The 14,412-nt window shown below is 47.7% G+C and overlaps 1 protein-coding gene across 3 annotated transcripts in view; it reads left to right on the forward strand.

Annotated features, from left to right (window-relative positions):
• The window catches only part of FGF12 (fibroblast growth factor 12), a 224,131-nt gene that overhangs the window by 123,451 nt on the left and 86,268 nt on the right, over positions 1-14,412 (forward strand). The window contains exon 1 of one of the 3 annotated variants that reach the window (XM_071566434.1): positions 773-2,122. The exons of the other annotated variants lie outside the window; for them this stretch is intronic. Coding sequence (XP_071422535.1) covers positions 1,924-2,122 — 199 coding nt within the window. The 5' untranslated portion in view covers positions 773-1,923. Of the gene's footprint in view, positions 1-772; positions 2,123-14,412 lie in introns of those variants that run through there. 3 annotated transcript variants of the gene reach the window in all.

A 14,412-nucleotide genomic window follows, 5' to 3' on the forward strand; every position in this document is an offset into this window, starting at 1 on the left:
ACTTCCCCAGGTATCTTGCTCGTCACCTAACTAACGTAACAGCTATCATTGCTAGCTGTTACCTGAATCTGAAATCTGGAGAGCACCATCCTTGTGGCAGTAAAAGCAGTTACTTCTGTGGAGAACCAGAGATGTATCCGCACCCTAAATCAGCAGGTGCTGGGAGCCGGCCCAGCACCTGCTGATGCACTAGTGGTCTGTCTTGGGAGCACTGTAGACGGAGGCAGCCCGGCGGTCCGCACCGCCGCTGTAGCCATCTGCACGCTTCCCGGCCGAGGCACCAGCCCCCGGCAGCGCATCCTCGGGTTGCCGACGCTATCGCCCTGTCTCTGCTTGCCTGGAGAAGCAGAGAAAGCCATGGAGACCCGAGGCTGCCGAGGCTGGGTGCTCGGGCACCGACATCTGTGGCGAGAGAGATGGCCAGGGTGGCTGCAGGAGTCGCAGGCAGCTCCGGCGGAAGGGCCAGGGAGCCTGCGGCCCCGGGGAAGCCCGGTGAGGGCGGCGGGGCTGCCCGGGCGGAGAGGCAGAGCCGCGGCGGAGCTGCAATTGCCTCGCTCTGCCTGCGCGATGTTTCTCATCCAAACCTCGATCACGTAGGATTGCGTAGAGGAGGGCGAGCGGGAGCAGCTGCAATTCTCCTGGAGCCCGCCTGCCGCCCGGCATCGACCCAACCCGCCCCGCCCGGCCGCCGCGGGGCTGCGGAGCTCCCCGCCGCCTTGGCGGCAGCCGCGCGCGGCGTGGGCGTCCGGGGGGGCTTCCCCGGCCCCTCCCTCTTCTCTCCTCCCCCCTCCCAGGCCGGGCCGGACCGGAGGATGCAGGCGGGCAGCGGGCGCGGCTCGGCTTCTCCTCGCCCCGCCGCCGTCGGGCGGCACCGCGGAGCATTCTGAGCCCCGCACGGAGCAGCAGCAGTGGCAGCCGCACCCCCCCGCCCTTTTCCTCCTCCACCTCCTCCCCGCCTCGCATCGCTCCTCCCGCCGCGGTAGCCGGGCCCGGGGCCGCCCCAGTGCCAAGCGCTCGGCGGCCGCCGGGTCGGCCGGACGATGTGGGTTGCTGCCGTCGGGGAGAGACGGTGCCGGGGCAGAGGCGGCGAGCAGGGCAGGGGAAGCTGCGCCAGCCATGGCGCTGTGAGCCCGGGGCGCGGAGCTGCGGCGATGTGAGCCCGCACTCGCGGGCGGGTGCTTCTTTTTTTTTTTTAATTCAATTTTTTGTCTTCACTCTTTTTAATTTGTTTGCTGACCTGCTGCTTTTTCCCGTGGCTGCTTTTTCCTTCCCCTCCCGCCCTCTGTGAGAGTGGAGTGGGGAGGGGGGCAGAGGAGGAAGAGGAGGAGTGCGAACAGAAATGCAGCGCGGCTCTCCCTGAGCCCCGCCGCGGAGCCGCGTCCATGTGCGCGCCCAGCCGCGCAGCGCCTCGGAGCCACCGCGCTGGGGCCGGGGCTGCCCGCGGGCCGTGGGGGCTCTGACTCATCCCACGGCCCCTCGCCGGAGCGCGGCCGGCGGGAGGAAGCGCCGCCGCCTGCGCCCGGGCGGAGCGGAGCGGCACCGCGCCGCAGGGACCCGCGAAGCCTCCGCGCCCCCCTATCCTTTGGACACAGCTGTCGGCGGCGGACCTTCGTCAGCGGGGCGGCTACTCCTGGATCTACGCGGCGCTTCCAGCCCGGCCGGGGGGTCTCGCCGACGGCCGCCCGCGCCGGGATTTGCGCTTCCCAGGGACAGACACATGGGCGGCGGGGTCCGGCGGCCAGCCATGGTTGTTTGCCCGGACGCCCTGCTCCTCCTGGCCGGCTGAACCCTCCCTGGCGCCGGGACTCGCGGCTGCAGCGCGTTAAGCGGGGCGTCCGCGTCCTCGCGGGTCGCGGCGGCGGCGCAGCCCCAGCGCACCCGGGCGGCGCCCCCCGGAGCGGCGCGGGGGGCCCATGAGCGGCGATGGCAGCGGCTATCGCCAGCTCGTTGATTCGGCAGAAGCGGCAGGCGAGGGAGTCCAACAGCGACCGGGTGTCCGCCTCCAAACGCCGCTCCAGCCCCAGCAAGGACGGGCGCTCCCTATGCGAGAGGCATGTCCTGGGGGTCTTCAGCAAAGTGCGCTTCTGCAGCGGCAGGAAAAGGCCGGTGAGGAGGAGACCGGGTGAGTACGACGGGCCAGGGCCATGGGAACTCGCTCCGCGGAGGGGAGCAGCCCCGGACCCGCCGGGATGGCTGTCCCGGGGCGCTCCCGGCACCGCCGGATTACTGGCTGGGAACAAGGCTTGCTCCGCGCTCAACTTTGGCCTGGGTCCTGGCGGATCTCCTCCTCCGGTCTGTCGGGAAGGGTGGTCACCGACCTGCCGCCAACGTCCCTCCACCGCTGTCCGAACAGTGAGCACATCAGGTCCTCTGGCAGGAGAGACCCAGTGGGTTCATCTGTGCGAGCTTCACCCAGAATTGTATTTTTCCACCTCCTTGTAGATAAGTTTTTTAAATGGTCTCTTATTTTCTGCATAGTGACAAGGAAATCGATAAACTGAGGATCAATTAAAATTGTGGCCATTTGATAACTAAATCCATCAAGTGCTACTTCATGAGCAGAGTTCCATAGGGAATTTCACTAGTTTAGAAAGCTTTCTAGATTGCAGCTGCACAACGGTTACACCTGATATTGAACTTGCAAGGACATAGAAATGCACTTTAGGATAATGCTTTCCCCCTCCCATTCTTTCCTTTATCTTTTTTTGCATGTGTGTGCTCAGTCTTGTTTCCTTGTGAAGAACTTCAGCCCTAGTGCACACACTGCTGACTTTTCCATGATGAAGTCCCACTACCACCTACAGTTTCAATTCTGAGCAGTGGTTTGTGCTCTCAGCTGTCCTTGGTAGGCATGAGAACTCAGTACCTGGCAGGAATAGGCCCTCCGTGATTTTTCAGTGGAATTATTTACTTCTTGATTTATTTTTTTTTTTTAACTTCTATATATCACCCCAAAGGTAAAAAACCCCAGAGATTGGTCTGAGAACCAGCTCTAAACATATAGTTTTCTCAGGTGTCCATTAGTATCAGGGTTAAAAACCAGTTACTTGTTCACTCAGCTCTTCAGATGTATCACCAACCAGTGTAGATCTCCTATGTCTTCCATATACACTAGTGTTGTATTTGTGCTTCAAAGGGGCAACAGTTACCCTTCTTTTTTTTCCTATTCAAGTTATGAGTGGCAGTTTGCTGGACTATCCTATGTATTAACCTGTGAACCAAGACCAAAAGACGGCCCTTACCCAGAAAGTGTTGGTATTTTTTCTCAGGAGCTGCTGTTTGTAGGATGAAGAGTGGGAAATGGGAGTCAAACTGATACAATCATTTTGTGTTCCTCTTTCCTCTCGATCTTAATCTACCTTTAAATGAGGTCCCTTAAGGACCTAAATGGCTGGAAGGTCTAGACCTGTTACCTAGGTTTTACAATGCTTTGTCTCATTGAAGTTTAGTGTGGTGTGGTTGGAGGGGCTTTTTGTTGGTCCTACCCCAGTGCTCTCAGCTGCACAGGTCCAATTCTTCCTTGGACTCAGTAAATGCCTATGAAGAATTGATGAATTTGAAGAATTCCCTCAACTTGCATGGACTTTCATGCTGAAGAAGGTTTTTGATAATTTACAGACCAGCATGATTTAAGGGAGACTTTTTATTGATTTAGAAGAAGGATCAATGCTACTCAGTGCTGTAAAAATAGCACTTTTCAATCTTTATAGAGCTGTCAGTCAATCATCAGTACTGTATTCATTTTATAAAATTAAAGAAGTAGAGGAATTAAGTTGCTGTGAAAAAAAACCCAAATGTCCTTTCATAGCTATGGACTGTGTCTGATTTAGTTCCCAATATTCATCTTTTAAATAGAGATTTATTTCACTGGTACATCCTATTCCTGGTCTTGGGTGTGCTGCTCAGGAGGCAGCATGCCACTGGAATGCTGCTACTTGGATTGTTTATTCAGGGAGTGTATTGTGCCCAGATAACTTATGCATTCCAGAATCGAGTTTCTGCACAGAAAATGACATGCAAATTAATTGAAAATAGTTTCAAGAAATGTGTATACATTGTGCAGTGACCCACAACCCCAGTGATTATGTCTACTTAATGATATGCTGGCTCAGTAGCTTGCAAGTCAGTGAAAGGAATGAGAGAAACATCCATGTTCGGAAAGGGTACAATCACATTTGGAGATGGCACTGTGCTAGAGGATTTCTCTACCTTTTTAAACATGGCCTTGTTTTATGACTATGAGAAATAACTGTCAAAAACCTTCAAATTTACAGAGTGATTTTTATCTGTAGTACTCAGCAAGCTCTGTTAAATGGAGAGGATTTTTCTCTTTTTACAGAAGGTGAGACTGAGCATGGAGCAGTTACCTGACACAGAGACCTAATTCCAGATGCTTGTCCCAATGCGCCTTGCTTTGCGCTCCCACTGCCAGTGACCTCACCATGCAGCAATGGTGGAGCTTTAGCAGCTTTCACCATTACAGAAATGTAACTCTGATGGTGGTTCATGTTCACTTTGCCCTTTGCTTGTGTAAAGTAACTGTGTGAGCTTACATCCATTAAGTGTTTTTAATATGTGACTCAGTGCTGTAACTAAAATATTCAGTAAAGGTGTGGGTGAGCGAAGTTACTTTGCACTGCTTGGCACCTTGTGCTCCACATTGCAGCCTGTGTGAAGTGAAAGTGACATACTCCTGCTCTCCTATGGGAAGAGAGAATTTGTACCCTGTAACAGTTAAGTCTCGCTCATGGTGGGCACAAGTAGTCAAAGGTTTTTGCAAGCTGTGGGAAACCAACTCCATGCAGGAATATCCTGTATGATCAAAGCTATCAGCTCCTAGGGAAAACCTGACTGCAGAAACATCTCATTTGTTGGTTGCAGTAGGGACTGTGTTGTAAGCTGAGAACTAGTTTTGTCTGTCTTTTCAATGGGCAAAGACAGCTGTCTCATACATGCTCTGTGTTCTTTTATAGCTCTTGCATGTGTTTGGCTCCAAGATGATTTACCAGTTTAAGACAGGCCAAATAAGGACACTGACTGCTGTGGACTAAATTGAACATTTGCACACATGGGCTTAATCCTATTCTTGTGAGTTAATACAAGCTGCAATTGCGTATCTATAAAATATTTTTTTTCTCTGACCATAGTGACTTGATAAAGGAATCAGAAGGAATAACTGTATGGCATGGCATGTTGGTGCAGGTTCAAGAGGTATATTCTTCCTCAGAGACTGGTAGATCCAAGAATTGAATGCAGAAGTCTAGGCAAGCAGCTCTCTCTCCATGACTTCTCTGCCAACAAATAGTTGAACCAAGTACTTTCATCCCCTTTGTGACTGAATTAAAGCATCCAGGCACGTCCCTTCTTCAGCTGTTTTGTAACAGTCTGGAAAGCCTGGGCTGGTGGGTCCAGCTTGTTTGTGAAAGCTGTCGCTGATGCTTCACTGACCATCTTCGCAGGCAGAGCTCACCCTGGAGAGCTGGGGTAGAGGTGGCCTTCCATCATACCAAGGCCCCTGAACAGCAAAGCTGAGGAGTTTGGCAGCTGTACAGAAGGGGAAACAGGGTGGAGCATCAGGCACAATATCTGTAGGGACACTGGGTATCATCATCTCTGTCCCTTCAGATGTTGCTTCTGTAGATGAGTTCCCAGCTCAGAATACAAAGCTCAGTCTCAAACAGGTTTTTTACCCCAGAAGAAAAGGAAAAAAAATGGCATTAATTTTATTCCTTCCCTCTCTTCCCCCCCCCCCCCCCCCCCTTGTCTGATATATGTTTTGTGCTCCTCCAGGGGAAGGATGCTTTTCCTTAAGGAGATCTAAAGGTTTCTTCCAAAGTGAAGGAAATGACTTGCATGTAGAAAAAAAGCAATAACTAAACCCATGTTTTTTTCATTTTGTGGTATTTCTTGTTTTGAATAATAAATAGAGATTTGGAACTTAAAATATATGGATGTAGATGTTTTTGTAGCAGTATAAGTAAAATGTAAGAGGAACTTCAGTTGAAGGACATAGAAGGACTTTTTTCATTCGACGATTCATTTAAAACATTTGAGAAGTCTGTCATCTCTGCAAGCTGTTAAATTCCCCAAGTTAAATCCTGAAGTCCTTTCTGATTTCATGCAGGGTGAAAATGATGATTGAAGCTCAGAGTAAAAACCACCTTTTTAGATTCTTGTTAAATTTTTCGTAATCCTTCCCTATTTTTGTGGAGTGGTACATCTCAGAACAGCTGTAATATCTGCCCAACCTGTGGAATCTTGCCTCTCTGTTGCTAGTGTCTGAATGCTGGCTACATTATTCCAGGGTGTAGCTGCTCCCTGCAGTAGGATTCCAGATGGATCCCAGCACTTTTCTATAGCATGTCCATGTGTGTCTGGGTGTATTCCCAGTGGTTCATCATATTCTTCTGCCTGCTCCTCTGCAGAATTTGATGCTGTGTCTTGTATTTAAGAAGTAGCTGATGAGAATGGAAATGGCTGGAAATCCTGGCATTGCCTGGCCAGCAAAAGCTTGTAGAAGTACTAGCTGAGATGAGGGCATAGATGCCAAGATGCCAGCCAAATAACATCAAGGAGAAGGGCACAGCCTTGAGGGTGTGCGTCCTCCTTGTTTGGGGCAGTCTGTCGTTGCTGAGGACTGCCGTTGGTGCTGAAACTCCTTCTGTACCCGCAGGTGCTAATGGATGCCAGAATAATCGGGAGAGAGGAAGAGGCTCCCCCCTGCTTGTGACAGCTTGGCAGATGGGTTTCGTTTATCAGATTGATCCCTGGGGGTGGTATCACACACATTCGTGACTTGCAGATGTGGTGACTGTCACGGTGTGTGGCTGTGCTTGGTTACTGGGGGGAGGGGGGTGTGTGTCAGATGGCAACCCTGAGATGTCCTTCTCTGAAGTCTGGGAAAGAGCTGCAGATACCTGGATTTCTCCAGAGCAGGAAAACTCAGCTGCCAGCCCACTTCAAACACAGCTTATAGACGAGCATGTCAGTCAGTAAGCCGCTTTGTACTGGTACTCAGTATGGTTGATGCCAAAAAATCCATGGAAGTCATCCAAGCTCCAAGAAGGATAGATATCTTCTGTCCCCATGGCCTCAGGGGTAGCTGTGCTTGTGGGAGCAGTGGAAATTGTTAGCCAGCAGAGGAGGTTCACCATTAAAGCAATACAAGTGATTGATTCCTCCATCACCGGCCAAATGGAAGAGTCAGGGCAAAAAGAGGTTCATGAGTGATTATTTTTCCTTCCCATAAAAGATCCATGTAAAACAGTTTATCATTGACCGGTACAACTGAGGGTTTTTTGAGGGCGGGGAAAGAGTTGCAATTTCATTTGGACTATTTTAATATGTGCATTTTTCTTTAATTTTTGTGTATACTTCTAAATGAAATACTATTTCAAAATATAAACCCAAAATCTTGAGTTATAAAAAATTCCAAAATTAGGACAAGATTTTCTTCCTTCTTTGCTTTGCTCAATTCAGCATGAATTTATAAGAATTTCAGTAGACCAGATACTGCAAATTTTAACAGATAATATATCTATTATCAAAACAAATTATCAGCTTAACTTGAGTGGTGTGGAGAGCAGAGCTGCCATGGGAGCTGAAGAGTCTGAGAGACAAACAGAACCATGAGCCTCACTATGGTGGAAAGCAAGTGCAAACACATTTGGGCTTATCTGCTTTTCTTTCACCTCTGCAAATGGGCATACCATGAACTGCCAGATAGGCCAGGTAGGCGTTTGTTTCATTTCTCTGTCATTTGTTCCACTTGATCCATCCTTCTGAACAGTCATGTGCACATTATTTTGGGATTTGTCTACTCCCACACAGTTGAAACCAAGCTGTGGTTTGTTATTGTTATTATTAAAATCAAAGCAAGAATTTTATCAAGCAAAACATGTACAAGAATGACATTCCTTTCAAGTTTGCAAGCTCCATGGATTGGCAGAAGGTGACTGAGAACACAGAAGAGAACAGGTCAGAGAAAGAACCTCCAAAGAACTAACCTTTAAATACACATAGTTTTCCATATGCTCCATGTGTTGTTGTAGTGTCATTGCCATGGCTGCATTATTGTTGTGTCTTAAGCTTGGAAATCTCTTGAGAAGTGACCTGTACTGAAATTATCAGTGCTTGGTCTGCAAACACTGCAGTCTATCAGTACCTTCATACTCTGTTCTCCTGTTTAATAAGTGGTTCATATCTGTTTCCTGGCTAACATAATATGCTTCATATTAATGTGTTTGCCTTTCTGAACATGGAGTAAACAACTACATCTATTGTTTTACCTTTGCCCTGTTCTGACATGGTAGAATCCCAAAATAACTTGGCCTTTCCAGAGGCTGGTTTTACTTTGCATCTCTATTAAAGGCTGTAGTAGAGCTATGGACATACTTTGTACCTCTCATCTAGCAAATAGCACTTGCAGGGACTCCTGGAATAAATTATTTTTAAAGCAGGGTTTGTACTTTGAGGTAGTTGGTGCAGAGACTGAATTTGTGCAGCATGGTCGCAGGACTGTGGGGCTACATCTTCTTAAGAGTACTGTCTGAAAATAGCAGCTACAACACATTTTTAAATGGTAAAGCAGAAGGCAGCTTTCTAGAGAGCTGTGGAACAGGACTGTGGGATTCACTGTTCAGGCAGACCACTCACTCTGGCTTTTCCAGCCCCCACACTGCAGCTTAGACAAAGAACTGTGCTTGCTCCAAGCACTGAACTGGGTCTCTCTGAAACCATGATGGAGCTTATGTAGTTGCCAAGAAAATTCATCTGGATGCATCCTGGAACCTATTAAACACCTCTGCTGTCCTGTGTTCATTCCAGGATGGCCTGACTAAAGGTGATAGAGGGGCAAAGCCATGAGCTTGGAGGCAGGGTAGTGGCCTAAGCCCTGAGCTCTGATCCCTTCTCCTCCTCCTCCTCAGGGATGAGCTGTTGGCTGGTTCTTGGCATGATGGAGATGGCTGACTACATGCAGCACCTCCAGTAATTTCTGCTTTCTGCCTTTTTCCCGTGGAATAGGCTGCACTGTGAGATGAAGGTTAGTGCTGAGAGTGGCATCATCACAGAATGGGTTTTCACAGCTCTGCTCTTGGATCTGCTCTGTGGGTTTGTCATGGGGAGGTCACTGTTGCTGCAGTCCCAGGGGTCCTGCTGAGGAGATGCTGTTTGGGGTTGTGCTGCTCCAGGCAGAGCCCTTCAGTTTGGAGGAGTATTCAGCTTTTGTGCAGACTCTGACTTGGCTCAGGACGAGGGGCAGGTAGCAATAGCAACTCCTCTCTCTTCTTAGCAGCATGTGTATCTATTCTACTTAAAGTTTTATGTGGGAGGAGGGAGAATTTTGTCCAATTCACTCTGACTTGCATCAGTGCCCCTTCCTTAGTGTTACCAAGCAGAAAAATGAACTCTTATTTCGGGTAGTGCTTGGCACCACCATGTTCCCAAAGAGAAGCTCTCAGTTGGAGACCTGTGGCATTTCACTGTCCAGAAGGTGGGCAGCTGTGGTGAAAGGAGAGGAGCAGTAATGCTTCCATGTGCCTGCACTCCCCATCTTTCTTCCTGAGGCCTTTTCAGTGTGATAGTTCATGTTTGGAGTGCGTGACTTCATTGATAGATGTCAGAAAATAACGGGTTGCTTCCAATAGCAGGAGCTGTATTTGAGGATAAAGATCCAAAGCTATCTACAGTGACTACAGTGATGGAGGGCACAGCGCTTCTTCCACATCCCACAGCAGCATCCTTGGAGTGCTCTGCGCAGAGTTCTCCCCTTGGCACTCCTGTCTTTACCTTCCCTCCAGCAGCGTGCTCTGTTAAGGGCATATGTTACATCCAGTGGACAGCTACATGCTGTGAACTGGAAAAGTATCCGCAGAGAGGCAATGTAATTCTGTTACTTGTTTCTCTTTCTCAACTGAAACCTTATTGCAGTTAAGATAAACACCATCCCCCCCCTTCAGTCCCACCCTCCCCAGAAATGTTACTTTTTTGAAATACCTTAAGGATTTTGGACTGAAATGAAGGAAGAAAAGAGGTTGGGGTTAACAGAACATGCTCACTTACTTGGTGTTTAACTAGAATAACACAGTTGGCCATCCCCTCCCGTTGCTGGCTGCACAGATAGTTTTTTGCTTAGCGGTTGCCACCCATGTTGCCTGAGCTGCCAAATAAATACATTTCATTCATTCCCCAAAGCAAAACTGTTTGTAAAAGGTCAAGCGGATGGTGCTGCTCCAAGTGAAACCAAGCTGCAAAAAGCCAGTTCACATGTTCCAGAAAATGGAAACACTGTAGAAATCAGCAAAAAGCTTTTTGGTTTTGGCTTTGGGGGCCCAGCCTGTGTTTCAGATGCTGAAGGATGCTCCTTGGGGGCTTGAGGAGCTGCTGGGCTGCAGAGATGCAGGGATCACAGGCTGGCAGGTGAGGGGATTGGACCATCCACGTGCTCCCTAGCTGGTGCTCTCCCTGGCACAGCTCCTGTAACTGGAGCTGATGTGAATTGCTGGCAGCCTCTGGTATCGATCTGCAGCCGTTGGTGCGGTCATTCTGTGGTGATCCACGTCACACTCTTGTGGGGATTTTCTATGGCTAAAAAGGCTGGCAGAGCATTCAGTATAACCGGCAGTTCTCTGCTGGCTTTTTGTAGTGTGGTGATAACGCTTGTCAGTACAGGCTCTGCCTGCTGGCTGGCACACAGCATCATTATTTAAACATTCCTAAACATTTGTTTTGCCTTTTATTTGGTTTCATTCTGTGCCACTCCTACATTCTTCACTTCCTTAAACATGTCTTCTGTTTTTCTTTGGTTTTTTTTTTTCAAAAACACATCTCTGCTTTCCATTAAATAAATTTTAGGTTTTAGAGCTGGAGCCCAATAGGAGCTCCCGAATGACTAGAAACCGCCGGGTGAAGTTTGAGAGCTCCTTCTCTCTGTGCTCTCGTAGTCAGTGGAGGAGCAGGAGCTCTGTTCAGAGACCTTTTGGAGAGGCAGATTTTCTGTTTTCACTCCCATCTGCACTGTCACTGTCAGCATGCTCATCCCTGGAGAGGGAGCTCACTGTTTGCAGCTCTCTCTCAAGACAGCAGTTGGGTGGCAGATGAACCTGCCTGTCTCGCTGGAGTCCTTGGGGCTGCCTGACATCAGGAATGAGGTGTTTGTATTGAGAGATGAACAATAAAACATCAGTGTTATTTAAAACAGAGCTTCAGCTGCAACGAAGTAGATGATGGCTTTCTCACACTGTGAGTGTTTTTGTTAGTTTGAAGGAAACCTTTGGCTCTGATGGAAAATTAAAATCATGATGCAGATAAAAAAAGGTGTATTTTCACAAAGCAGCAGGAAAGAACTTTGAGTCACATGGCGGGTTTTGGCCATTTTTAGCATGTTCTTGCTCCTCAAAGTGTAATGTTTCAGACCAGAGTAGCACAAGCAGCACATTTTCTTTATACATTTGGGTGTTGTGTAAGATTGGTTGAAATTTAGTAACATCATAATTTTGGGTCAAAATTGCTTCCAAACTGCTGCAGAAATGTGTAAGCTGAGTTAGTGCAGTGAGCAAAACAATTCTTGTAATACAACCCAACTGATTCAAGCTTTAATTTTTCCACATCACAGCCCATTACCTGTTAAATAAAGAAGTTTCACTCATTCATCTCCTTGGAAAATGCTGCGAGATTGCATGAGGAGTACTGTAGTAAAAGAGGATTTTCCTGCTTGGTATTATTGAAAGCTTGCAGAGTGACACTGGGACCCAGATCTTATCCTGAGTTGTCATCCAGTGATTACCCGGGGCAGTTCTGTGAGCTGGTGTTGGTAGGACCAGATTCCCTCCCCAAGACCGATAGCACCTGAAGTGATTAATTTCTGCTCAGTGCTTGTTGCTAGTATGTTCTGTCCATTTTCTGTTTTAATGAATTTACTTTGCTAGAGATTCAGAGCAGGGTGGAAGATTGATGTAGTTGTTTCCATAGTGTGTTTTGTTTGTGTGAGGGACTTCTCAGAGTTTCCGCAGTATTTCAGGTCTGTTGGATAGATGGGAGAAATGGAGAGATTTAGCATCTGAGAATAGCATAAATCAAAGTGCCATGGCAGGCGTGAACATCAGGGATGGTGTCTGCCCTGCTCATCTGAGGACTATTAGTGATCTGGTGCCTTGTATGGGGCACTTCAGGGTGAGGGGAGCTGGAGACTCTATCATGGAGCCCTTCGAAAACTTGGGGTGCAGAAGCATGTTAATGCCACCAAGTCATAGTTGTCCAGCAGCAAGGCAGAAAGGGACACCCACTGTTGATTAGTCAAGCCTCAGTCCTACACTGACTCCAGATCCACATTCCCCAGAAGGATATTTTTAAACTTGTTTTTTTACATCCTCTCACAGAGCAAATTTTAGGTAGAAAGAATGGCCTAATATCCAAACCAAACCTTTGCAGGAAACCAGGAAGAAATCTCCTTAACTAATAGTGAAGAAGTTTTATGTTTCATGTTGGGGTCAGGAAAACAAAACAAGGTCTTTCTAACTGTACCCATGGCAAAGTGCTGCCACAACATTCCCCAGGACTTCTGACCCACCAGACCAGTCCTTAGGAAATGCCTGGGTGACATATGGCTCTACAGGAAAGCATCTCTCTGGGAAAATGCAGGGTGAGAGGTGCTGCAAGCATGGCAGGAAGGCAGAGCTAATTTTCAGCTTCTCCCTCCTGCCAGCTCCAGGCAGCAAAGCCCAGCAAGCAGCTTCTCCAGACATCCTCTGAGCCTGCCTTTCCACCTCCCTTGGGATCATAGAACTTCTTTTCTGGAATGAGCTTTGAACTCAATCTTCCCTCTGTCAAAAATGTCTGTAGTGTGGGTATTCCCATTCGTAAATTTTCATGGAGCTCTTGAGCTCTCATTGCTGGCATGGGGGGAAGTCTGGATTTTACTCCTGATGTTGGCTCAGGAGCTGGCACAGCCCATGGGGGCCAGGGAGAAGCCCCCATGAAAGGCACATGGTTGGTGCATGGAGATACAACTGTACCCCAATGAAATGTGTTCAGTGACTGTGGGCTCTCACATAATATTTATGCTATCCTCTGTTTCACTCTCAGTGAATATGCTATAATTTTGGCTAATTACACAATATGTCAGGAATAATTGCCGGGTGTTCCTCAAAATAAATAATACAATTTGTATGCTCTGCTATCCATACTTATGAGCAAGCTTTAACCTTCACTAGCCAAGGCATTGACTGCGCTAGAAAACGACAGCTCAGGAGCTGTAGCTACAACTTCTTTTCCATTAAATTTCTCATTTTTTAAAATTCCTTTAGCTGAAAAAGCTCATCCTGCATAATTTCTGGAACAGCCCCACATCTCTCCTTTATGCCTTGTGTTCCTGCCTGGCTTTGGTTTTCTTATCAGAGCTCAAGTCAATACAGGTGTAGAAAATTGCTCTTGAAAGGGAAATGGTTTGAAATTTTGTCTGCTACTGAAACACACTGGATCAACAGAGCAACATAAACCACATCCTAGGGGAGGCAAAGACAAACCCAGGAGTGTAACTGTATGAAGAATTGATTTTTTTAGTTCTCTGGTCAAATAAAAGAAGTTTCTGGGGAGAAGAGGATTCAGATGCAAGGCAATATTTTGTTGTACTTAAAATGAAACTTTGAATTTCATCTCTGACTCTTTTAACATTGTTTTCCTTAAAATTCCAAACAAAATGCTGTGTTGAAAGAATAAAAATGTAAACTTGCACTCTTTTCAGGTCTCCCTCTTTCTGTCTGTTAATGAGATTGAATTTGTGTGTAGCTTTAGCTACTCCTACTCTGAACTTTTCAGCAAAATATTCAGCTAGACAGTTTCACCCAGAGGTAGTCAACAATTTTGTGCCAAAATACCTGGTAGCAGCTAGCCTATCAGCTCTCATCCACTTGTTATCCCACTATTTCATCTGGCAGTGGTCTTTGTGTTCCTCTTTTGGCCCTGCAGTGCTGGTGATGTCTGTTTGTCCTTGGCTTTTGTGCGGAATGGGTAGCTCATGTGTCATGTATGTTAGTTTGGCATTTGCCTTCTAGGAAAATTCATCCAAGACTTTGTACCTCTTTATCCTTGAGCCTAGGACCTTAGGTTGCTATCACATGAGATCCAGATCTTGGAGAGTGAGTGAACTGCAGGGTGACTTCGCTAAGTTCTAACATCCATAGGCACTTAGAAAAAGGGTAGTGTGGGAGAGACATGTAGCAGTGATTCCATGTTGCACTTCAGTTTTCAATGCTTTATATGACTCCTTTCTTTGTCCTTTACCTCTGTGTTGTGTTAACATTTGTGTAAAGCTGAATCCCTGGATATGGAAAGGCCTGCATAAATGCCAGTGCCATGCAACCATATCCTTTCCACCTACTCTACAACTGAGAAATAAGACTTCCCTGGAGGGAC

The sequence above is a fragment of the Pithys albifrons genome, chromosome 11, assembly GCF_047495875.1.
Source record: "Pithys albifrons albifrons isolate INPA30051 chromosome 11, PitAlb_v1, whole genome shotgun sequence".
Taxonomy (NCBI): Eukaryota; Metazoa; Chordata; class Aves; order Passeriformes; family Thamnophilidae; genus Pithys; species Pithys albifrons.